Genomic DNA, 23,993 nt, shown 5'->3' on the forward strand with positions numbered 1-23,993 from the left:
GAGACGTCTAGTTTGGTATAGCCCGAGGTTTCGGTTCCAAATATTGGACCTTTTTCAAGGGATTAGCTGTCGGCCGACTCTCGTTACAGCCAACATTCAAATATCGATTCTACCAGTCGTAATGTCCTACAATAAGATTCGCCTTCAACAGCTGTTCTATTCCAAGTCATCCAAGAATTCCCTGAGTATCGGCTTAAAGTCTACCCCGCAGCGCATACATAGCATGATCCTTTACACAATTCGTAGGAGTTGCGAGATAAATATATTCACGGTCATTTTTGAATTGCTATAATCTACAATTAGGTGACCGATTTACTCCTCACAACTAGCAACGTCCTTACAAGTGTTTTATTATGTAATTGTTTGAACATCTGCTTAAGAAAACGCTCGAAACGAAACAGTTTACAGACGAAGGAGGTAATAAAATAGCGAACATGTATATACAAACAAAATTAATCGAGTCTTTGCAAGGCAAAACTAGAAAGGTGAATTAAATGCGCAAAAATCGATATAATAAAAATGAAATGGTCTGTGTTCGTATCCACATAACTCGAAAACGGCTGGATAAATTTTCTTCATTTCTTCAGCTGAAACGTTCATTATAGTTTCCGACGATTTATATGATATTTCCTCATGCAAAAATCATTAGTAGGGTTGAGATATTGTGAAAACTAAAACGAGGATTTGTATGGAAAATTAGCTTCGGCAGTTCACAACACGCATTTTGGCCACTATGCAGGACAACGTCTGCCGGGTCGACTAGTTATCAAATATAAATTGCACTTGTAATTATAAATACCAGTCTTAATTCACTTTGCCAACAATAAATACGTGGAAATATTGTCCTGGCGTTATATTCAGCCGAATAACGTTGTCGCGCCTCACCCAATGCATCACGATGACTTTCAACTCTCCGTGCCTATTAGCTTCTGCAACTTTCTTCCTTGTTTCACAAAGTCTTCAGGATGAAGCTGCCAAAGAACGAAACATCTGCTGGATCTTTTTAAGCAGGTTGGAACTTCATTCAAAAGTTTCCATATAATTTGGTAGCAACTGCTGCAAGCTCGCCCACTTGTATCCAGTTGGTACGGGCATATCGTATCGAGTTGAATCTATTTCTCCTGTATCCGATTTAGGATAACTTTGCACAGAACTTTGAGAACAATGCACAGTAACATGATGCCTCGTCAATTGTCGCACACAGCCAGATCCCCTTTTTTTGGGACCATGACTAAGACGCCCTGCATCCAGTTAGCCGGGAAAAATGCGGTTTCCTAGATATTGCAGAATAGTTGATGCAACATTTGCGCAGATAGCATGTGGTCAGCTTTAAGAATCTCTGCTGAAATGCGATCAACCCCGGGAGCTTTGTTGGATTTCATGCTTCGGATGGCTGCTTCAATCTTCTGCAATGATGGAGCTTCTAAGTTGACGCGGTAGGGCGTCGCACTCTTAGCGGCTCATGCCGAGATGTTGATGGTTGATTGGGCATCGAAACTTGAAGAAGTTGTTCGAAGTGCTTGAACCAACGTTTCAGCTGGGTCGGTGATTAACTGACCTGTAGCGTCTTTCACCGGCATCCTCGGATTTATTCTTGCTCCACCTCAGGCGTCGTGAAATATCGTAGAGAAGGCGAATATCGCCAGTTGTTGCAACTTTCTCCCTTCATCGGTAGGGACTCCACCACGCTCGCTTGTCCCATTCGGAGCAGCGTTCAACTTCTTATCTAGAGGGTAATACCGTTGACGAGACTCGTACTCTCTTCAGATAAGTTCCGTTCCAAATAATCCAAGAAATTTCAATATCTACATACAGTGTCAAAGATCTTTTCTTCTTCTTCTTATTGGCATTACATCCCCACACGGGACAGAGCCGCCTCGCAGCTTAGTGTTCATTAAGCACTTCCACAGTTATTAACTGCGAGGTTTCTAAGCCAGGTTACCATTTTGCATTCGTATATCATGAGGTAGCACGATGATACTTTTCTGCCCAGGAAGTCGAGACAATTTCAATCCGAAAATTGCCTAGACCGGCACGAATCGAACCCAGCCACCCTCAGCATGGTCTTGCTTTTAGCCGCGCGTCTTACCGCACGTTAAGGAGGGTTAGAGGAGATCTCTTATAACTTTATAAAAAATGCTGATGCACTTGTTATTGGACGAAAGTTAAACATATTTTTCTTTCAGTACATTTAAAAATTCCCTGGAATTAGGCCCTTACGGTCTTCACACGTACCCAAAAGGCTATTATCTCTTTTTTAATAGTCCAAACCCTTTGTAATACATAAAACTAAACTGGATATGCCCTAAGAAAATCCATTCCAGGTCATTCTTAGATTATACGTTTGATTGGTTATTAGATCATTCCAATTATGGTTCATGCTCATTGTGATCCATAAAACCAAATTGAATAGGCAGTAAAAAATCAAACTCTTTTTTAATTCAAATGGTCGCTAAAAACATGAATAATGTCTAAAAGGAGCAAACAGATCATTTGTTACGCTTATTTACCTTAACGAATGAACTCCAATGATTTATTGCAGTGACTGATTTTCTACCCACGGTTCCACATCCAGGCGCTATCGTATATGCGCAAATAGCCAGCATTAGTTAACCGCCAGAAATTTGTATGACGAAAGAGATCTAACAGGTTTCTCAAAATTAGGAACTTTTCATGAAAAACTATTTTGGTACCAATGATGGTGTCCGCTACTACACCTTCGGGTCTGAGCTTGACGACCGACTGGCAATTGCTTACACAACCTCACTTGATCAGTACAGTTGCTGATGAAGAATGTGTATAGCCGCCAGACATTCTAAATACTCACGCTCCTCTAATGTGGACGTGACATATACGTAAAGTATTTTGAGAAATGGATTGCGAGTGATTTGACTATGCGTCCTATTTGGAATCTTGAGCTCGTTCAGTAGCCGAGGTTGCGAAGGCCGACGGAGGTCCTTCAGCTAGTTGGTTAAAGCACCAGTCTAACGTACTGTAGGGTCATGGGTTGAGTCCCATCGAAGGAAACTGGTTACCTCAATACATTTCCAAATCAATATCTTCCACATAACGTACATATTCACATATGAGTTTTCATAACATTGTAAATTAACGTCCAAGTCGGTGGTTTAATCGGAAATAGGCAATTAACTTTGATTGAACCGCTACTACACCTACCACTTTTCGATTAAAGTGTTAATTTTGAGAAATCAAACCTTAGATGCCTTTCGCCATACTATTTCAGGAAGTTAACTCTAGTGTGCCGCTGTAAGTACGCTCAAAGCAGTCGATTCATTATTGAAATTCTTGGATTACTTGGAATGGAACACATTCAAGAATTAAGTGGATATTCAGAAGGTATTCCGTCGGAATCCAGAGCAATACGTAACTGGAACGAAGTACAACATAATTGCTAAGCAATATGGAGGACCCGACTGTTCAAATTCGACAATTTCAACCAATCATTTCACAGCACCGTAAATGTAATAAGCATGTCGTTGCTTTGTTATTATATGTACAATAAATATATTTTTTGCAATTCCTGATCATAATACCTGGCGTTTGAGTGATAAACTTAAAACGGCCTACTTTTCCATACCAATGACATGGGTGCTTTAATGAACATTATGCAAATCAAATGGGTTGCATAAAATCCACTCATTTGGGTGCTATAATAGAAAACCAGCATTAAAACAATAGTTACGTGACCACATTCAGCTAAATTGGTATGGGTGAGTGTTCAAATAGTGTATTCTTTGTGTTACGTAATAAATGAAATAATTTTATGGGCATGACATCCAATTTTCCAAAGGCAGGTTTATCTATCGCTTTATGGTCTGTCGAACACACAATGGGGCACGATAATATGGAATCTGTTTGTTTTCTGCAGCAACATGATTTTTTGGTAAGATTGGTCATGTTAAGTAAATAAAATTGTACCGTTGTGGTACAGCTTTATCATATTTAAGCCCATTTTTCGTCATTGCAAAAAATAGCGTGTGCAACTCGTTGCAAAACTCGATTTTTTCAGCTCTCGTAGTATAAACTACTATTAACGTCTTATTCTTCAACCGTCTAAGCCGAATTAAGTACTCTCCATTTAATTGCACCAATTATTTCCGATATCTTTGCAGATACGTATTTCGACCACAACTGTGTGGTCGTCTTCAGTGTCTCGTACTTGACTCGACTTGTCGAATACACTCCACTAAAAGAGCTTAATATATTTGTCTTATTCTTGTTTGAGTTATATCAATTATGATACCCAATATCATTAGAAGTTGTTGCATATATATATATATATATATATATATATATATATATATATATATATATATATATATATATACAGCGATTCCACGGGAAAAGAATAGAGTTGAAAAAAAAAGTTGTCCAATTTTGCTCAAAATCGCTTGGTATGTTCTTCATCGAAAATAATTAGACCCGTATTTTTTTATTTTTTTATTAAGGTGACCATGTTCGGTATAGGGTTACCAGAAAAATCGCTATTTTTCGAAATTTTTTATTTTAAAAAAAATCATAACTTTTGAACCACTGGATCGATTTGCAATATTTTTTTATGGATAGAAAGCTTATTACTTCTAGTTTTTACTAAAATTTTTGGTTTGGTGTATTGGTGCACTGAAATTTGCTAAAATGGTCAAAATATTCGTTTTTTAAGATTTTTTAATTGTTGGACCACAACGACTATATATTTTTATATTTTTTTTAATGAAAATTCAAATATTTTTACTTAACATATCAAAAACTTAGAAATGTTCATCGAGCCGTTTTTGAGTTACATTTTTTTGAAAATTTCAAGTTTTCTGCCCATACATACATGGAATGAACGTTCAGCGATTCCACGGAAAAAGAATAGAGTAGAAAAAAAAGTTGTCCAATTTTGCACAAAATTGCTTGGTATGTTCTTCATCGAAAATAATTAGACCCGTATTTTTTATTTTTTTTTTATTAGGGTGACCATGTTCGATATAGGTTTACCAGAAAAATCGCTATTTTTCGAAATTTTTTATTTTAAAAAAATCATAACTTTTGAACCACTGTATCGATTTGCAATGTTTTTTTTATGGATAGAAAGCTTATTACTTCTAGTTTTTACTAAGAATATTGGTTTGGTGTATTGGTGTACTCAAATTTGCTAAAATGGCCAAAATATTCGTTTTTTATCATTTTTGAAATGTTGAATCACAACGACTATATATTTTTATATTTTTTTAATGAAAATTCAAACATTTTTTGATAACATATCAAAAAATTAGAAATGTTCATCAAGCCGATTTTGTGTTACATTTTTTTGAAAAATTCAAGTTTTCTGAACATACACACATGGAATGAGCATAATTTCCATCACTTCAAAATAACTGCGGGAATCATTCTGTTGAAGTAATCAAACTTATTCCTAATAAATTCATGATAACCATGTTTACAAATCTAGTTTTATTTGTGAAGTAATGTACCTATCAAAAGTAGGGGAGGCCAATTCTGACCCCATTAAATGTAAGAACTATAAATCACCCTCAAATTGTTTAAAAGCAGAGACCAACATTGCTAGGGTTTACTCAACCATGATTTACGCTCTAACTGGAACCACAATGGTCCGTTAGCGTCCTAATTCAGCATGAGTGCTCATAAGGGTTGCAGAGGCACTCATGCCGAATTTGAGTGGTAGCGTAAACCACGACTGAGTAAACTTAACTATTTTGAATTATTCCACAAAAGGGGCATTTTGAGTGAACCGAACTGAAACTAGAATATATTTTTTTTAGCGGGTAGGATTTTTTTTTATATTTAGTGAAGTTGAAAAATCAATTTTGAAGTCCAAAAAACACAATTTTTCCGACCATTGAAATCTACACAGAAAAAAAATGTGAAAAGTATTGCCGATTTCACCAATATGAAGAGTAATGTGTAGATTGTGATTTGTCCGCTTCTTTTCCTCACACTCACTCTCATTTCGGCTTGATCGATTTTTGTTACTGAAATTTACCCAATTATAACCCATTACTCGTTAGTCACATGTAAGCGTGTACACGAAATCGATTCCCGCCATGATTTGACGTCTATTTGTTTTCAGATTGAGTACTCACACACAAATATTATACACGGAAAATCAAACTTTTTTGAGTGTATTGAGTGTGAGAAAAAGATGACTGTGAGAAAAAAAATCTCGCAGAACTCTTATAAAGTGCAAAAAGCGCAATAAACAGCGCGTGAAACTTGGGATGCAAAAATCTACGCGTATACTAGCTAAAACGGTTCTCTTCCTAACAAGTTTGCGTACAAGTTGTATGCAATATTGATGATTCACGTTAAATATTATATACATTTAGGCTATATCACGCGTGGAATTATGATAATAATGATGTTCCATTTATGTGCATGATTTTTGGTGTAAATTCCAGTGAATTTTTCTATCTGTGTACGTTGAATTATTAAAAATTTGGCAATTAAAAATGGTATTATTAAAAATTTGGCAACCAGCGCTGTCTGAGAGAATCTTGGATCTGCTATATTGAGGAATGGTAGCTCAAATCTCCAAGCTTTAGACTAAAAGCAATGGTTTGCTCTGATTACCTTCAATTAAAACTCAGCATTTAATTTGATTATTTTTATTTTTCATAATTCATCAAAAAAAATATTACATAGCAAAATTCTGACAATTTAACACACTTTTCTTCATCTGAAAACGAAAACCGTTTCACGATAATCGTGGCTTTAAGTAATGAAACGATTGTGTCCCAGAGATTTGTTTTACACGAGTATAACGGTTCTTTATTTTCTTTTCCATTGCATTATAATCTTTTTCCGAGAAAAACTCGTAATATATTTTGGAATCTACTTTAGAAACAGCCCAAGAGTAAAGTTCGTATGCAGTTGTAATATGATGGCCTTGTAAACTTGCTTTTGAAGCGTTTCGCTTTAGAACACCTCCTAAAGCGTCACAAGGCCCTTTTCCATGGCAAGTGGCAAAAAAGTTCCACTCTGCATTAAGACCGAAGTCCTTGTACATGTACCACAAATTGAAAGCAGTCATCTTATTTTTGTATTGACTGTCTGATCCATCAGAAAAAAATTTCAGGTAAGGAATCTTTTTTTTAAATGATATTCACACAATTTGTTATAAACAGCCGAACGGCAACATGGTTATGTTTAGTAAATTCTGCGATTGCTATGAAGCTTGTAAACTTTAAATTTTGTGCTTCATCCTTATAATATATGACAAAAGGATGGATTGTGCATTGAGCGTTTGCCCAATGAAAACCTTGTATAGCGTCCTGAATAACAAAAGAGTAATTTTCAGAGAAGTCAGCAATTATAATGCAATCAGTTGCTTCCAAATTAATTTTAAGTTGTTTTAAGTAGTTTCCTTGTTGCTCTGCAATAAAATTATGCGGAGATAATTCGCTTAAATTTTCTAAAAATGTTTCCACATACTCTTCTGCATCCATTCGCATTGAATTTAAATGACAACGATCTGTTTGCTTCCATTGTTTAAATTCTAAGGAATCGACATTTTCAAGAAAATTCATCAGGTCATTCTCCAGTGTCTGCGTACCCGGGCAATGATCACAGGTTTTCAACCAACATTTCTCTGTAGGATTTTCACAAAGTATTTTAAAAAACAAGTCATGATACGTTTTTAAATGGTTATGAATAAGTTTCTTGTGCTTAAGGGTTTTTGGCAATTTGAGCATTCGTGCTTCATTGTATTAAACGTTTCTTCAGTAAGGCAACTGGACAATTTCACTGATTTTCTTTACTGACATATACTTTACCGTATAGACCACTTTAAATAGTCCCTTTGGGTATCATTTAGGTAGAGTGAACAAGGAAAAGGAGACAGATGAATCATAATCAAAAAAGAAAATACAATGAATTACCTGCATCAAAAATATTGAAAACATATAAACAAAGCAGGTAACCTATTGTATGGATCGTTGAAAACCAACCTTTTTGAAAAACGACATATTGCTTTGCCGATTTTGGAGAATGAAGTCATCAATAACAACACCAGACTATTCCGATTGAATTATTTTCAACTATTGCGATTCGTAAATTCTTCTAATAAACGAGACCAAACAAACACTCTTGAATAACATTTTCATACTTTTGATTTAATTTGAGCTATTTGAAATAGTGGAGAATAACGTTCATTCCATGTGTGTATGGGCAGAAAACTTGAAATTTTCAAAAAAATTTAACTCAAAAACGGCTCGATGAACATTTCTAATTTTTTAATATGTTATGTGAAAATATTTGAATTTTCATAAAAAAATATAAAAATATATAGTCGATGTGGTCCAACATTTGAAAAATCTTTAAAAACGAATATTTTGACCATTTTAGCAAATTTGAGTACACCAATACACCAAACCAAAAATTTTAGTAAGAACTAGAAGTAATAAGCTTACTATCCATAAAAAAATATTGCAAATCGATCCAGTAGTTCAAAAGTTATGATTTTTTAAAAATAAAAAATTTCGAAAATTAGCGATTTTTCTGGTAACCCTATATCGAACATGGTCACCCTAATAAAAAAATAAAAAAATACGGGTCTAATTATTTTTGATGAAGAACATTACGGCTCTATAAACCGTAATCAATTTGATGATGAAGATGATTTTGTTCTCATTCGCACTAATACTAATGCAATTTTAGCAAAAATTCAATATTTCACTGCTATTCACCAACTTACCTCTGTCAACGTATATTCATGGTATTTTCATAAGAATTTTTCACTCACCTAGCTAATTAATTATTAATTAATTGACTGAAAAGCGCCTAAAACTGCTTTTTTCCTAGACAAATTTTCGTATACTAATTGTACACACACCAACTCCGAACGATCGAAACACACCCATACACTTATTTTGAACATACACTCAGTTTTTCACTTGTTCTTTTCTCGCCATTTTCTTAATTTTATCACAACTTAACATAATTCACTACCTAACTTTCACTTTTGTCTTTGATGTTGAACACCAATTTCTTCACTTCATGTCGAAAAACTAACGAAAACTGCTTTAAAAAAATTGAAGTGAGAGACAAATTTGACGGCCGTATTGTGAATGTTGCAAAAGTCGGAACACCCAAATTCACTACCGCATTAGGTGAAATAGTGCGCTCAAAATCACGGCAAAGCAACTTAGAAATATCAAAACAATACATCGAATATGCTAGTCGACACGCAAGCAACTGTATGCATATTGTGGATTTAGTCGAAGGATGGATTCCAATGAATTTTTGCCTTGGGTTGTTTCAAATCACCGTTCAAATCTAGGGATAATGTCCATGCATTCGACTGATGCAGATGCTGTTACAAACATTTTAATTATTGGTTGATATGAAGCTGTGTAATTGTGAATTCATAATACTTTGCACAATGCATTTGCAATATGTGTTCGAATCTCAGTAGATTACATTTTGTGTCTATCGAATGTGTTAATAAATATTTCTAACTGTCTTGCAAATATTTTCACTTGCAAAAGCTTAGTATTCTACCCTTCGACACGTCGCGACGCCTAGCCGAGCTCAGAGGCGGCAGCAAAAGCACGTGGGTAAGCTGTCAAAACTAATCAAAACAAACAGCGATGAAAGTGCGGGAACAGTGCAAGCATCTTCCGTATGCGTTATGCCAATGCGAGCAGTGAACAAAAAATGTCAATTCAAAAGGCATGTCGTGTTGCTCTCCCACTCTTTCATCGACCGACAATTTCAACGTCGATTAGATGGACCGGCGATTTCAAACCGTCGGGTCCAGTCTTGAATTCAACGTACAATATACAAGAAAAGAATCATCATTTCATCGTTGCCAGATTTATTTAATCAAATAATTATTGCGGTTTGTCGAATCAATCAAATCAACCAAAAAAAGAAAAGATTATGCAAGTTTCTGTTGGCAGGGTGGAGAATGGTTGACATTTAATTTTACCGTACCATTCATCCTACCATGCAGTCAAAAAAAAAACAAAACCACGGCAGCCGCAGCAGCAGCCACGACCACATACATACTTTTACACATACTTTTACTATTTTCTCCCCCACAATAAATGTTTTCGTAGAATAATTTCTCAACGTATAATCGGTTTTGGTGGCAAATATACATTTCATTATTCCTTACTCATTTTACAGATTAGAACTAATAGATCAGTATCTGTGGCTAGCACTCTTTCAAGGCTGTGTGCCACAGCATAATTCAACTCGATTATGTTCTATTTGGACTGCGCACAAGAAAGTGTGGATGGATGGCAGGAGACTCACGCAAAAGATATTTTAGTTACTAGATAAAGATTGTCGCTACTGTTCCCTTTGTTCTGCTGTCCGAAACATGTGTGGTACATACCTGTCAAATCGTATGGATTTTCCTTCTTTGACATTTAGCTCCCCTATCCTCGCCAGCAAAAGATGTTCCGGACAGCGACGACAGCGACAATCTTTATCTAGTAACTAAAATATCTTTTACTCACGCAGCAGCAAACAAACAGTCTGCGGATAAGAATAAAAAAATACATAGGGTAAATCACTACTTGGGCCTATGGACCCGGTTCCCGGCTCACTGCACAGAAAACTAATGATTTAAACTGTTTGGAAGTCGTAGGTTTATGGTTGATAATTTTTAAAAAGTCTCCCATTTATTTTTCACAATACTCAATATTTTTCTATCACTTGTTTTACTCCTAATTGATTCAATTGTAGAAAATAAAAATGTAGAATTCAAAATTTCACTCTCCGATGCCACACCACTGAGCCGGAGCCACAAAACGGTATTATCGAATAAACACCTACCTGAAAATCGTCACAGTGCTCGATACAACCATTGCATGAAGCTGTTAATCACCACACCATAATTCTAAACACCCGCACTTCAATTATTCTTATTTGTTCGTTTCACTAGAACTTATTTAAACATACTAGAATACATTTTAAAATGTATTCACAAACCGAACAAAAATTCACCTCGGCCCAAGAACTTCTAGCCGCACCGTGCTGCCAAAAGGCCAGGATTATAAAAATGATCCTTCATCGTTAATAGGAAAATTGTCTAATATGTTGACGTTATCATGTTATTTATAGTTCTCTCGATTTTAAAAGGTGAAATAAATAATGTTTTAAAGTGTTTGGAAGAAATTTGGATGAGTTTATATATCTTCTCAACCAAATAAAAATGATTATGAATAATACCATCTGGCATCTTGTTGTCGTGGAACGTGCATATTTTTGTTTACATCGTATTTTCTACCGTCCCGAGAGAGAATGAGAGTAAAATGTTGAGAGATTGAGTGAAATTTTGCTTAGGCCGGGAACTGGTTTTTTGTATGCCGGATTGGGAATCGCTATGACCGAAATGAGTGCTGCACCTCGTTAATTTAAATCAATTAAAAGCTTCTTTGAACGATATTTAGCATGAATAGCTATTTTTTAAGCAGAAGTGAACCCCAATGCAGTGTTATACAATAAAACAAATACTTGGCTTACACTTCTCATATGTAATTCAGTTTAATAGTTTCACAAAATCTTACTAAGTTTTTAAATATATCACGACAACATTGAAGGGTAATTATAACACATTCAAAAATACATTTTTCATACATGTTGATAACAGGAAGGTACAGGATGTTGGAAGGGGTTCTCAAATTGGATTAATCACGGTACAAAATGTGCGGGCCTTACATCTACAAGTTTAAGAGTTTAACGCTCCAATCTTTCTATATGTACACAGGGAGGGCGGGATATCAATAAGGACCTAAACAAAAATTTCCTCGTCGGAATTTTCTTTTAAGTGTTACTGTGAGCCAGCACAGGCCGTCTGCCCAGTTTGTACAGTCCGAAAAAGGTCTTCTCCTGGAACGGCAAATGCACATGGTCCTGGTCCATGTCTCGTATTTCGATATGCGACCCGTTTTCCAAATCCGCCAGCGTCGCCGTGTAGCATGTGTTTGTTTTCTTTCCATGCTGGCCGTGGACGGAGCAGGATGCGTGTCGTTTGTTGTTCACCAAGATGCTAAATCCGTTAACCGGATGCTGGTCGGAGTAGGTGACCTGTGCCGGGGGTGGGTGCGAGAAAAAGAAATTTGCTTTATTGCTCAGGAAGATTGACGTACGGTCATTAGTAAACTTGCTTGGGCGTAGATAAAGTACAATCCGGTGTCGTTGATTGTTAGCACTCCGTCGTGGGAAAGATGAAAAACGTGGGAGTTGAGCGCTTCTTGGTTGATGGAGTCTACTGGATGCCACTGCCACTGGACGTGGTTTGTGGCGCGAAGATTTTGGTAGCGTGAATGTGACTTGGCCAGATGGAGGGCTGTCACACGGGCCGGAACGGATGATTTGCGCATAATGCGACCCACCTTCTGGATCGATGGTTGTCGTGATTCCTGCGTGGAAAGGTGTGAACAAGGAGAAATAAGTGACAATAGAACAAACATGAGCTCCAAAATTTTTGAATGAAACAAACATACAATAAATAAAGTGGTTTCTAAATTTTAGATCACTTAACAGATATAAATGATTTCAGCGGGTTAGGGGCAAAAGGTCGAAAGACAAAAGGTCGAAAGACAAAAGGTCGAAGGGATAAAAGGTCGAAGAGGACAAAGGGTCGAAAGGGACAAAAGGTCGAAAAGACAAAACGTCGAAAGGGACAAAAGGTCGAAAAGACAAAACGTCGAACGAAAAAAATATCAATAAGATCAAAAAGGCGAAAGGAACAAAAGGTCGAAATAGACAAGAAACTGAAACGGAGAGAATCATTCCCGCACCAGAGTTGGCCTACATAGTTGGCTAAAAAATCTGCCCTTTTATTTTTCACACTTTTTAACAATTAAACAAAATTCATTTAGTGAGTACAACTAATAGATGGATGTTTGAGTTTTCTAAATGTCACTTTGATTTGTCAAAATGGCGCACGCCGCACATCTAATACACCGGCAGAACTATCTAGATATTCATAATATTGTCTCATAGTCATTACTCCTTCTTTGAAAATTGCTCTTTCTTCAACTTTGATTAATGAGATGAGTGTTATTTCTGCTTGAAGTTAAATGCATTTCAAAAATTCCTTTGGAATACACAAAATTTCAACTTGTTCATGATCGACCTTTTGTCCTTTTCGACCTTTTTGACCTTTTCGACATTTTGTCCCTTTCGACCTTTTATCCTTTTAGACCTTTTGCCCCTTTCGACCTTTTGTCCCTTTCGACCTTTTGTCCTTTCGACCTTCTGACCCTTTTGACGTTTTGTCTTTTCGACCTTTTGTCCTTTCGACATTTTGTCTTTCAACCTTTTGTCATAGATTCGATTTCAGCTAGCCGTAGTGTGTGAATTGTGAATAAAGTGTTAATTGTGAATTGTGTATGAAAGAAGTGTTGTGAATTATACTCCTAGATTATTGCAAAATATCTATAAAAGATTTCTTAAGTACACTAGAAAATACGAATATGTTTTCTGGATTCCGACGGGAATACCTTCTGAATATCCACTTAATTCTTGAATGTGTTCCATTCCAAGTAATCCAAGAATTTCAATAATGAATCGACTGCTTTGAGCGTACTTACAGCGGCACACTAGGAGTTAACTTCCTGAAATTAGTATGGCGAAAGGCATCTAAGGTTTGATTTCTCAAAATTAAGCACTTTAATCGAAAAAGGTGGTAGGTGTAGTAGCGGTTCAATCAAAGTTAATTGCCTATTTCCGGGGATTAAACCACCCGACTTGGACGTTAATTTACAATGTTATGAAAACTCATATGTGAATATGTACGTTATGTGGAAGATATTGATTTGGAAAATGTATTGGAGGTAACCAGTTTCCCTTCGATGGGACTCGAACCCATGACCCTACAGTACGTTAGACTGGTGCTTTAACCAACTAAGCTACGAAGGACCTCCGTCGGCCTTCGCAACCTCGCGGCTACTGAACGAGCTCAAGATTCCCAAATAGGACGCATAGTCAAATCACTCGCAATCCATTTCTCAAACCAATACTTCCACATGTGTATTGTACACGTCCACATTAGAGGAGCGTGAGTATTTAGAATGTCTGGCGGCTATACACATTCTTCATCAGCAACTGTACTGATCAAGTGAGGTTGTGTAAGCAATTTGCCAGTCGGTCGTCAAGCTCAGACCCGAAGGTGTAGTAGCGGACACCATCATTGGTACCAAATAGTTTTTCATGAAAAGTTCCTAATTTTGAGAAAACCTGTGTTAGATCTCTTTCGTCATACAAATTTCTGGCGGTTAACTAATGCTGGCTATTTGCGCATATACGATAGCGCCTGGATGTGGAACCGGTGGGTAGAAAATCAGTCACTGCCAATAAATCATTGGAGTTCATTCGTTAAGGTAAATAAGCGTAACAAATGATCTGTTTGCTCCTTTTAGACATTAATCATGCTTTTAGTGACCATTTGAATTAAATAGAGTTTATTTTTTACTGCCTATTTAATTCGGTGTTATGGATCACAATAAGCATGAACCATAATTGGAATGATCTAATAACCAATAAAACGTACTCTAACAATGACCTGGTATGGATTTTCTTAGGGCATATCCAGTTTAGTTTTACGTATTACAAAGGGTTTAGACTATCAAAAAAGAGAAAAAAGCTTTTTGGGTACGCGTGAAGATCGTAAGGGCCTAATTCCAAGGAATTTTTAAATGTACTGAAAGGAAAAATTGTTTAACTTTCGTCCAATAACAAGTGCATCAGCATTTTTTATAAAGTTATAAGAGATCTCCTCTTAACCCCTCCTTAACCGTGCGGTAAGACGCGCGGCTACAAAGCAAGACCATGCTGAGGGTGGCTGGGTTCGATTCCCGGTGCCGGTCTAGGCAATTTTCGGATTGGAAATTGTCTCGACTTCCCTGGGCAGAAAAGTATCATCGTGCTAGCCTCATGATATACGAATGCAAAAATGGTAACCTGGCTTAGAAACCTCGCAGTTAATAACTGTGGAAGTGCTTAATGAACACTAACCTGCGAGGCGGCTCTGTCCCAGTGTGGGGATGTAATGCCAATAAGAAGAAGAAGAAGAAAAGATCTTTGACACTGTATGTAGATATTGAAATTTCTTGGATTATTTGGAACGGAACATATGCTGAAGAGAGTACGAGTCTCGTCAACGGTATTACCCTCTAGATAAGAAGTTGAACGCTGCTCCGAATGGGACAAGCGAGCGTGGGTGGAGTCCCTAGCCGATGAAGGGGAGAAAGTTGCAACAACTGGCGATATTCGCCTTCTCTACGATATTTCACGACGCCTGAGTGGAGCAAGAATAAATCCGAGGATGCCGGTGAAAGACGCTACAGGTCAGTTAATCACCGACCCAGCTGAAACGTTGGTTCAAGCACTTCGAACAACTTCTTCAAGTTTCGATGCCCAATCAACCATCAACATCTCGGCATGAGCCGTGAAGAGTGCGACGCCCTACCCGCGTCAACTTAGAAGCTCCATCATTGCAGAAGATTGAAGCAGCCATCCGAAGCATGCAATCCAAAAAAGCTCCCGAGGTTGATCGCATTTCGGCAGAGATGCTCAAAGCTGACCACATGCTATCTGCGCAAATGTTGCATCAACTATTCTGCAATATCTGAGAAACCGCATTTTTCCCGGCTGACTGGATGCAGGGCGTCTTAGTCAAGCTCCCAAAAAGGGGATCTGGCTGTGTGCGACAATTGACGAGGCATCATGTTACTGTGCATTGTTCTCAAAGTTCTGTGCAAAGTTATCCTAAATCGGATACAGGAGAAAATAGATTCAACTCGATACGATATGCCCGTACCAACTGGATACAAGTGCGGCGAGCTTGCAGCAGTTGCTACCAAATTATATGGAAACTTTTGAAATGAAGTTCCAACCTGCTTAAACAAGATCCAGCAGATGTGTTACGTTCTTTGGCAGCTTCATCCTGAAGACTTTGTGAAACAAGGAAGAAAGTTGCAGAAGCTAATAGGCACGGAGAGTTGAAAGTCATCGTGATGCATTGGGCGAGGCGCGACAACGTTATTAGGCTGAATATAACGCCAGGACAATATTTCCAACGTATTTATTGTTGGCAAAGTGAATTAAGACTGGTATTTATAATTACAAGTGCAATTTATATTTGATAACTAGTCGACCCGGCAGACGTTGTCCTGCATAGTAGGCCAAAATGCGTGTTGTGAACTGCCGAAGCTAATTTTCCATACGAATCCTCATTTTAGTTTTTCACAATATACTCAACCCTACTAATGATTTTTGCATGAGGAAATATCATATAAACCCGTCGGAAACTATAATGAACGTTTCAGCTGAAGAAATGAAGAAAATTTATCCAGCCGTTTTCGAGTTATGTGGATACGAACACAGACCATTTCATTTTTATTATATCGATTTTTGCGCATTTAATTCACCTTTCTAGTTTTGCCTTGCAAAGACTCGATTAATTTTGTTTGTATATACATGTTCGCTATTTTATTACCTCCTTCGTCTGTGTAAACTGTTTCGGTTTCGAGCGTTTTCTTAAGCAGATGTTCAAACAATTACATAATAAAACACTTGTAAGGACGTTGCTAGTTGTGAGGAGAAAATCGGGTCCACCTAATTGTAGATTATAGCGAATTCAAAAATGACCGTGAATATATTTATCTCTGCAACTCCATCTACGAATTGTGTAAAGGATCATGCTATGGTATGCTAAGCTGCGGGAGTAGACTTTAAAGCCGATACTCCAGGGAATTCTTGGATGACTTGGAATAGAACAGCTGTTGAAGGCGAATCTTATTGTAGGACATTACGACTGGTAGAATGGATATTTGAATGTTGGCTGTAACGAGAGTCGGCCGACAGCTTATCCCTTGAAAAGGGCCAATATTTGGAACCGAAACCTCGGGCTATGCCAAACTTAATTTAATTAAACTGAGAAAGGCGAATCTTATTTGGTTCTGCGGATTGAAAAGGGCATGAGCTATTTTAAAAAACAGATAACAGACCTTTAGTTACGCGTGTAGACCCAAGGCCTTTTGGATGACCTGGAAAGGAACAGCTAAAGGCCATATCATCACTATTCATTTTTTGAAAAAGATAACAAATCTTGCATTACGCGTGCAGACCACAAAGGCCTATACTCCAGGGAATTCTTAGATGACCTGAAATAGGATATCTGTTGAAGGCGAATCTAATTTGGTTCTGCGGATTGAAAAGGGCATGAACTAGTTTTAAAAAGAGATAACTGCTCTTTGGTTACGCGTGTAGATCTCATGTACAAGCCTCCTGGAATCCAAAACTTAATGCACTAGCGTTTTCAAGAGAACCTTATTCAAAACGGAAGCTATGCCCAAACTGTCATTTTTACTATTTCATGCATGCTGCGACGCAGCAATGCTGGAGTTATTAAAATGACATATTGGGAAAGACCAGGGTAGATAACAAATAATCCCTCTGTTTTGGCTTTTCTCATAGAATTTATAAAGCGGAGTGATTCTACTACATCCGACGTTTCGACTAAAAAGGCTCAAACCAAGGGTCGAAACGTCGGATGTAGTAGAATCACTCCGCTTTATAACTTCTATGACCAGAAAAGCCAAAACAGAGGGATTATTTGTGATCTACTCTGGTCGTTCCCAATATTGGCACGGCAAATGCTGGGTAAAGCGTACCATTGGTACTTCGCGTACCTGAAGGAATAAAATAGACCCCATCTCGCGGTCCTTAGCCTCTTACCCAGCAACTCCTATCCCTACCTCCCCGCGGTGCTGGCCGGGATACGAGCAACCTTAGGGAAGATCGGGTAACCAACCCCGGTGGGAACTATGGTCGTATGCTGACAGGGAAGGGGGGTTTGCTCCTCTCCGGAGGTGCAAATCTTATTGAGCGTCTGTTCTCCATGTCAGGATCGGCTCACAACAGCGTCTGTTCTCCATGTTAGGGGCGGCTGACCATCGTCCGAGTGCCAGCGAGGGACTCTAAGTGAAACTGTGCACCATGGTCCACCGGAAATAAGGAGGAATGGTCCTCCGGAAATTTTGGGGGTTTGGTGTCAGGCCCTGCAAGCCAGCCTTTAAAAAATCATAAGCAACGAACAATCAACAAGAGAGTACGGACCGGAACCATCGGCGAAGACCACTGCGACGAGAGGGACTAGCGATTGGAAACTCGGTTCGTGGAACTGCAAATCTCTCAACTTCATCGGGAGCACACGCATACTCGCCGATGTGCTCAAGGACCGTGGATTCGGCATCGTAGCGCTGCAGGAGGTTTGTTGGAAGGGATCAATGGTGCGAAAGTTTAGAGGTAATCATACCATCTACCAGAGCTGCGGCAACACACATGAGCTGGGAACAGCTTTCATAGTGATGGGCGATATGCAAAGGCGCGTGATCGGGTGGTGGCCGATCAATGAAAGAATGTGCAGGTTGAGGATCAAAGGCCGGTTCTTCAACTTCAGCATAATCAACGTCCATAGCCCACACTCCGGAAGCACTGATGATGATAAGGACGCATTCTACGCGCAGCTGGAACGTGAGTACGACAGCTGCCCAAGCCACGACGTCAAAATCATCATAGGAGATTTGAACGCTCAGGTTGGCCAAGAGGAGGAATTTAGACCGACTATTGGAAAGTTCAGCGCTCACCGGCTGACGAACGAAAACGGCCTACGACTAAATGATTTCGCCGCCTCCAAGAATATGGCCATTCGCAGCACCTACTTCCAACACAGCCTCCCGTATCGGTACACCTGGAGATCACCACTGCAGACAGAATCACAAATCGACCACGTTATGATTGATGGACGGCACTTCTCCGACATTATCGACGTCAGGACATATCGTGGCGCTAACATCGACTCTGACCACTATCTGGTGATGGTTAAACTGCGCCCAAAACTATCCGTCATCAACAATGTTCGGTACCGACGACCGCCGCGGTACGACCTAGAGCGACTGAAGCAACCTGATGTCGCCACTGCATACGCGCAGCATCTCGAGGCAGCGTTGCCGGAAGAGGGTGAGCTCGATGGGGCCCTCTTGAGGACTGCTGGAGTACAGTTAAAGCAGCCATTAACGACGCAGCGGAGAACAACGTCGGGTATATGGGTCGAAGTCGACGGAACGATTGGTTCGACGAAGAGTGCAGACAGATTCTGGAGGAGAAGGACGCAGCGCGGGCGGTCGCGCTGCAGCAAGGTACCCGGCAGAACGTGGAACGTTATAGACGGAAGCGGAGACAGCAGACCCGCCTTTTTCAGGAGAAGAAACGCCGCCTGGAAGAAGCGGAGTGCGAGGAGATGGAACAGCTGTGTCGTTCTCAAGATACACGCAAGTTCTATCAGAAGCTCAACGCATCCCCCAAAGGCTTCGTGCCGCGAGCCGAAATGTGCCTGGATAAGGATGGGAGCATCTTGACGGACGAACGTGTGGTGATCGAAAGGTGGAAGCAGCACTACGAGGAACATCTGAATGGCGCTGAGAGTACAGGCAGTGAAAGTCAAGGCAGCGGAGGAGATGACCACGTCAGTTCAGCGGACGATGGAAGCCAACCAGCCCCCACCTTGAGGGAAGTTAAGGATGCCATTCAACAGCTAAAGACCAATAAAGCAGCTGGTAAGGATGGTATCGGAGCTGAGCTCATCAAGATGGGCCCGGAAAAGCTGGCCACTTGCCTGCACAAACTGATAGTCAGAATCTGGGAAACCGAACAGCTACCGGAGGAGTGGAAGGAAGGGGTTATATGCCCCATCTACAAGAAAGGCGACAAACTGGAGTGTGAGAACTTTCGAGCGATCACCATCCTCAATGCCGCCTACAAAGTGATATCCCAGATCATCTTCCGTCGTCTGTCACCATTAGTGAATGAGTTCGTGGGGAGTTATCAAGCCGGCTTCGTTGACGGCCGCTCGGCAACGGACCAGATCTTTACTGTACGGCAAATCCTTCAAAAATGCCGTGAATACCAGGTCCCAACGCACCATCTGTTCGTTGATTTCAAAGCGGCATACGACAGTATAGACCGCGTAGAGCTATGGAAAATTATGGACGAGAACAGCTTCCCTGGAAAGCTTACCAGACTGATCAAAGCAACGGTGGATGGTGTGCAAAACTGTGTGAAGATTTCGGGCGAACACTCCAGTTCGTTCGAATCGCGCCGGGGACTAAGACAAGGTGATGGACTTTCGTGCCTGTTGTTCAATATTGTGCTAGAAGGTGTCATGCGGAGAGCCGGGTGTAACAGCCGGGGTACGATTTTCAACAGATCCAGTCAATTTATTTGCTTCGCGGATGATATGGACATTGTCGGCCGAACATTTGCAAAGGTGGCAGAACTGTACACCCGCCTGAACGTGAAGCAACAAAAGTTGGACTGGTGGTGAATGCGTCAAAGACAAAGTACATGCTTGTGGGCGGAACCGAGCGCGACAGGGCCCGCCTGGGAAGCAGTGTTACGATAGACGGGGATACCTTCGAGGTGGTCGAGGAATTCGTCTACCTCGGATCCTTGCTAACGACTGACAACAACGTTAGTCGTGAAATACGAAGGCGTATCATCTGTGGAAGTCGGGCCTACTACGGGCTCCAGAAGAAACTGCGGTCGAAAAAGATTCGCCACCGGACCAAATGTGTCATGTACAAGACGCTTATAAGACCGGTTGTCCTCTACGGACATGAAACATGGAAAATGCTCGAGGAGGACTTGCAAACACTCGGAGTATTCGAGAGACGGGTGCTTAGGACCATCTTTGGCGGTGTGCAAGAAGACGGTGTGTGGCGGCGAAGAATGAACCATGAGCTCGCCCAACTCTACGGCGAACCCAGTATCCAGAAGGTAGCTAAAGCCGGAAGGGTACGATGGGCAGGACATGTTGCAAGAATGCCGGACAGCAACCCTGCAAAGATGGTGTTCGCTTCCGATCCGGCAGGTACGAGACGGCGTGGAGCGCAGCGAGCGAGATGGGCAGACCAGGTGCAGAACGACTTGGCGAGCGTGGGGCGTATCCGAGGATGGAGAGATGCGGCCTCGAACCGTGCATTGTGGCGTCAAATTGTTGATTCAGTGTTATCTGTTTAGATGTTAACTAAATAAATGAAATGAACAACAACAAATCAACTCTCAGGTTGATTATTTGTTTATTGTTTACTCGAAAAAAATATACTTTTCTTCCTGCAATACATGGATTACATGTCAACAACAAAAATAAAAGAATTATCAGCCAGTTCAATAAAAGTTCATATCTGGCTTTGAGTGTTCTATGCATGTTTGAAGGTATGCCAGGGATTTTTCATGGTGAAACCATGATAAATAATCAGTATTTTAACAATGCACTTCGTTAATTTGTTATTATTTAGAATTTTTCAAGTTTAATTAATTGCCTTAGTTAATTACTTTAAAAATAATTTCAATGAATAACCACTTTGGTTGATCAAATAATCAAAGCATTGTTCCTAAAACTTATTAGGATGTCCAATTTTACCGTTTAAAAGGTGAAACAGAAATTTGCATGATATTTCGATTATGAAATTCATTATGAAAAAACTTCCGTGGGTCAAACAATTTGTGCTGAAAATTTAGTTTCTATCCATAGTAGTTAGTAGTTTCAAGCTTAGTATTCCTATGCAGGTCTTCTTCAGGAGTAAAGGTTATATGTGGGTTTTATACAGGACTCTACGAAACTTGGCAGCTTTTATAAGTCTTGATCAAAACCAACATATAACTTAACTGCTGGCTTTATGTCAGTTCCATTTTTTAGCTCTGAGGAGGAACACAGGAGCATTATAAAACCTAAAGAGCTGTGGTTTTATATTGGAATTCAAAACGTAGTTCTCAAGTACTCTTGCGGATCTAATTAAATGACAACTGAATAAATTACTATGTCTGAAACTTGATTATGCATATGTACAACATGTGATAAATTTAGTTCGGAAAAGGTATTGGAGGGTAACCGCCCCTTCGGTGGGGTTTGATCCCACGACCCCAGTTCGCATGACAGGTGCTTTCCCTACTAAGCTACGAAGGACCTCCGTCGTCCACCGCAGCTTAGCGGGTACTGATGAAACCAAATTCCCAGCACCAGGTACCAGCCGATCTCTCGCAATACATTTTCAGAACTAACTCTCTCAAATGTATTTTTGTACACATGTCAACCAAGTAGGATGAGTATTTAGTATTGTCCGTATTTAGTATTATCGTAGCTTAGTAGGGAAAGCACCTGTCATGCGAACTGGGGTCGTGGGATCAAACCCCACCGAAGGGGCGGTTACCCTCCAATACCTTTTCCGAACTAAATCTATCACATGTTGTACATATGCATAATCAAGTTTCAGACATAGTAATTAATTTCCACTCCGGGTGGCCTAATACCCGGCATATAGGCAATTAACTTTGAATGTACTGATCTCGAGTGGCGATCTCTCTTCGCTTGTGTGTCGTGTCGGGATCTGACGACCAAACTGGCACACCTCACACAACCCTACTTCATTGAGCGCCGTTGCTGATGAAGCAAGTGTGTAGGAGCCGGACAATACTAAATACTCATCCTACTTGGTTGACATGTGTACAAAAATACATTTGAGAGAGTTAGTTCTGAAAATGTATTGCGAGAGATGGGCTGGTACCTGGTGCTGGGAATTTGGTTTCATCAGTACCCGCTAAGCTGCGGTGGACGACGGAGGTCCTTCGTAGCTTAGTAGGGAAAGCACCTGTCATGCGAACTGGGGTCGTGGGATCAAACCCCCACCGAAGGGGCGGTTACCCTCCAATACCTTTTCCGAACTAAATCTATCACATGTTGTACATATGCATAATCAAGTTTCAGACATAGTAATTAATTTCCACTCCGGGTGGCCTAATACCCGGCATTTAGGCAATTAACTTTGAATGTACTGAACTGAATAAAACCAAAATAAAACTTTAAGCATTTCTACATGCCGTAATAAAACCTCTATAAAACTAGCATAAATCTTTGAAGCATTGAGATTGTTACTTGGGTTCAGTCTAAAACCGCTCGAAAAATTACTATTTTTTAAATATGTAAATAAAAATAATTCCATCAACAATTTGTTTCTTTTATACTGCTTATCACTAAGAAAAAGAAAGCATAATTATATTTTGTTCGGTAATGTTCATAACAGAGGTCGGTATTCTTTTTACAAATTCATCCGCATTTTTCACCGAGTGTTCAGTAGTTGTTACAGATCAATTCAGTATTTTTCGACATTTCATCATTGAAAGTACAAACCAAGGCAAACAAAATGCACAATGGTTATACTTTTTACTGAGCAGACTGCCGAAAACTCAGCTGTTGAGAAATCGGTAATTCGTTTCCGGGCCCGTTAAATTAAATTAAGTGTGTGGGTTCTTATACAGAACTGTTAGAAAATCTAATAGTCACCGATTGCGTGTATAAAATAAGGCTGGCTTCGATGGTTGGTTGGTCAGTTAATGCGAATGTCGGAAGAAAAAAATAGTGAAAACAAGGCCGGTTACTTCGTGGAAGTCCACAAAATCACAGACTGCATGCGGTGGAATCAGACCTGGAGACCTTAAAAGTCCGGGAAACTGATTATTCAAGGTATTATATGTGATGTTTTTTTGGGACAGCCATTCTTTATATAATATAAATAAGACAGAATCACCGTCTTCAACCAGAGGTCGCACAGACTAAACACGTAACATCTAGCATAAGGGAATGGGCATGACATTTACACAACACCCAGTGGACCAATGAAGAGCTTTTCACTTTACGAAAAGTTTTCTCCTTACCGGGACGGGAATCAGACCCACACTTCACAGCACATGCGTCTAGACGATTGACGTCGCTAACCGCACGACCACGAAGCCCACAATAATTTAATAAATTTGCTAAATAAAATGAGATTGGTGTTATTTAACATCAACAACTACCAAATATTGCTTGCACCACTAATGGGTACACTGTTCCTTTAGTGGCGGTAAAGATTAATTTTGGTTCCCGAATGGTGCTATCCAATGATTTCTTATGAGAC

At 39.6% G+C, this 23,993-nt stretch overlaps 1 protein-coding gene and 1 non-coding gene across 2 annotated transcripts in view; both read right to left on the reverse strand.

Annotated features, from left to right (window-relative positions):
- Nucleotides 1-11,487: 11,487 nt before the first annotated feature.
- The window catches only part of LOC134218333 (protein eiger), a 61,293-nt gene continuing 48,787 nt past the window's right edge, over nucleotides 11,488-23,993 (reverse strand). Inside the window, exons 6-7 of the mRNA XM_062697271.1 lie at nucleotides 12,141-12,395; nucleotides 11,488-12,060 (exon numbers count right to left, since the gene is read on the reverse strand). Coding sequence (XP_062553255.1) covers nucleotides 11,797-12,060; nucleotides 12,141-12,395 — 519 coding nt within the window. The 3' untranslated portion in view covers nucleotides 11,488-11,796. The remainder of the gene's footprint in view (nucleotides 12,061-12,140; nucleotides 12,396-23,993) is intronic.
- On the reverse strand, nucleotides 13,824-13,899 carry Trnav-aac (transfer RNA valine (anticodon AAC)). The gene has a single exon. It is a non-coding gene; the product is annotated as a tRNA-Val (tRNA).

The sequence above is a fragment of the Armigeres subalbatus genome, chromosome 2 (assembly GCF_024139115.2).
Source record: "Armigeres subalbatus isolate Guangzhou_Male chromosome 2, GZ_Asu_2, whole genome shotgun sequence".
NCBI classification, from domain to species: domain Eukaryota; kingdom Metazoa; phylum Arthropoda; class Insecta; order Diptera; family Culicidae; genus Armigeres; species Armigeres subalbatus.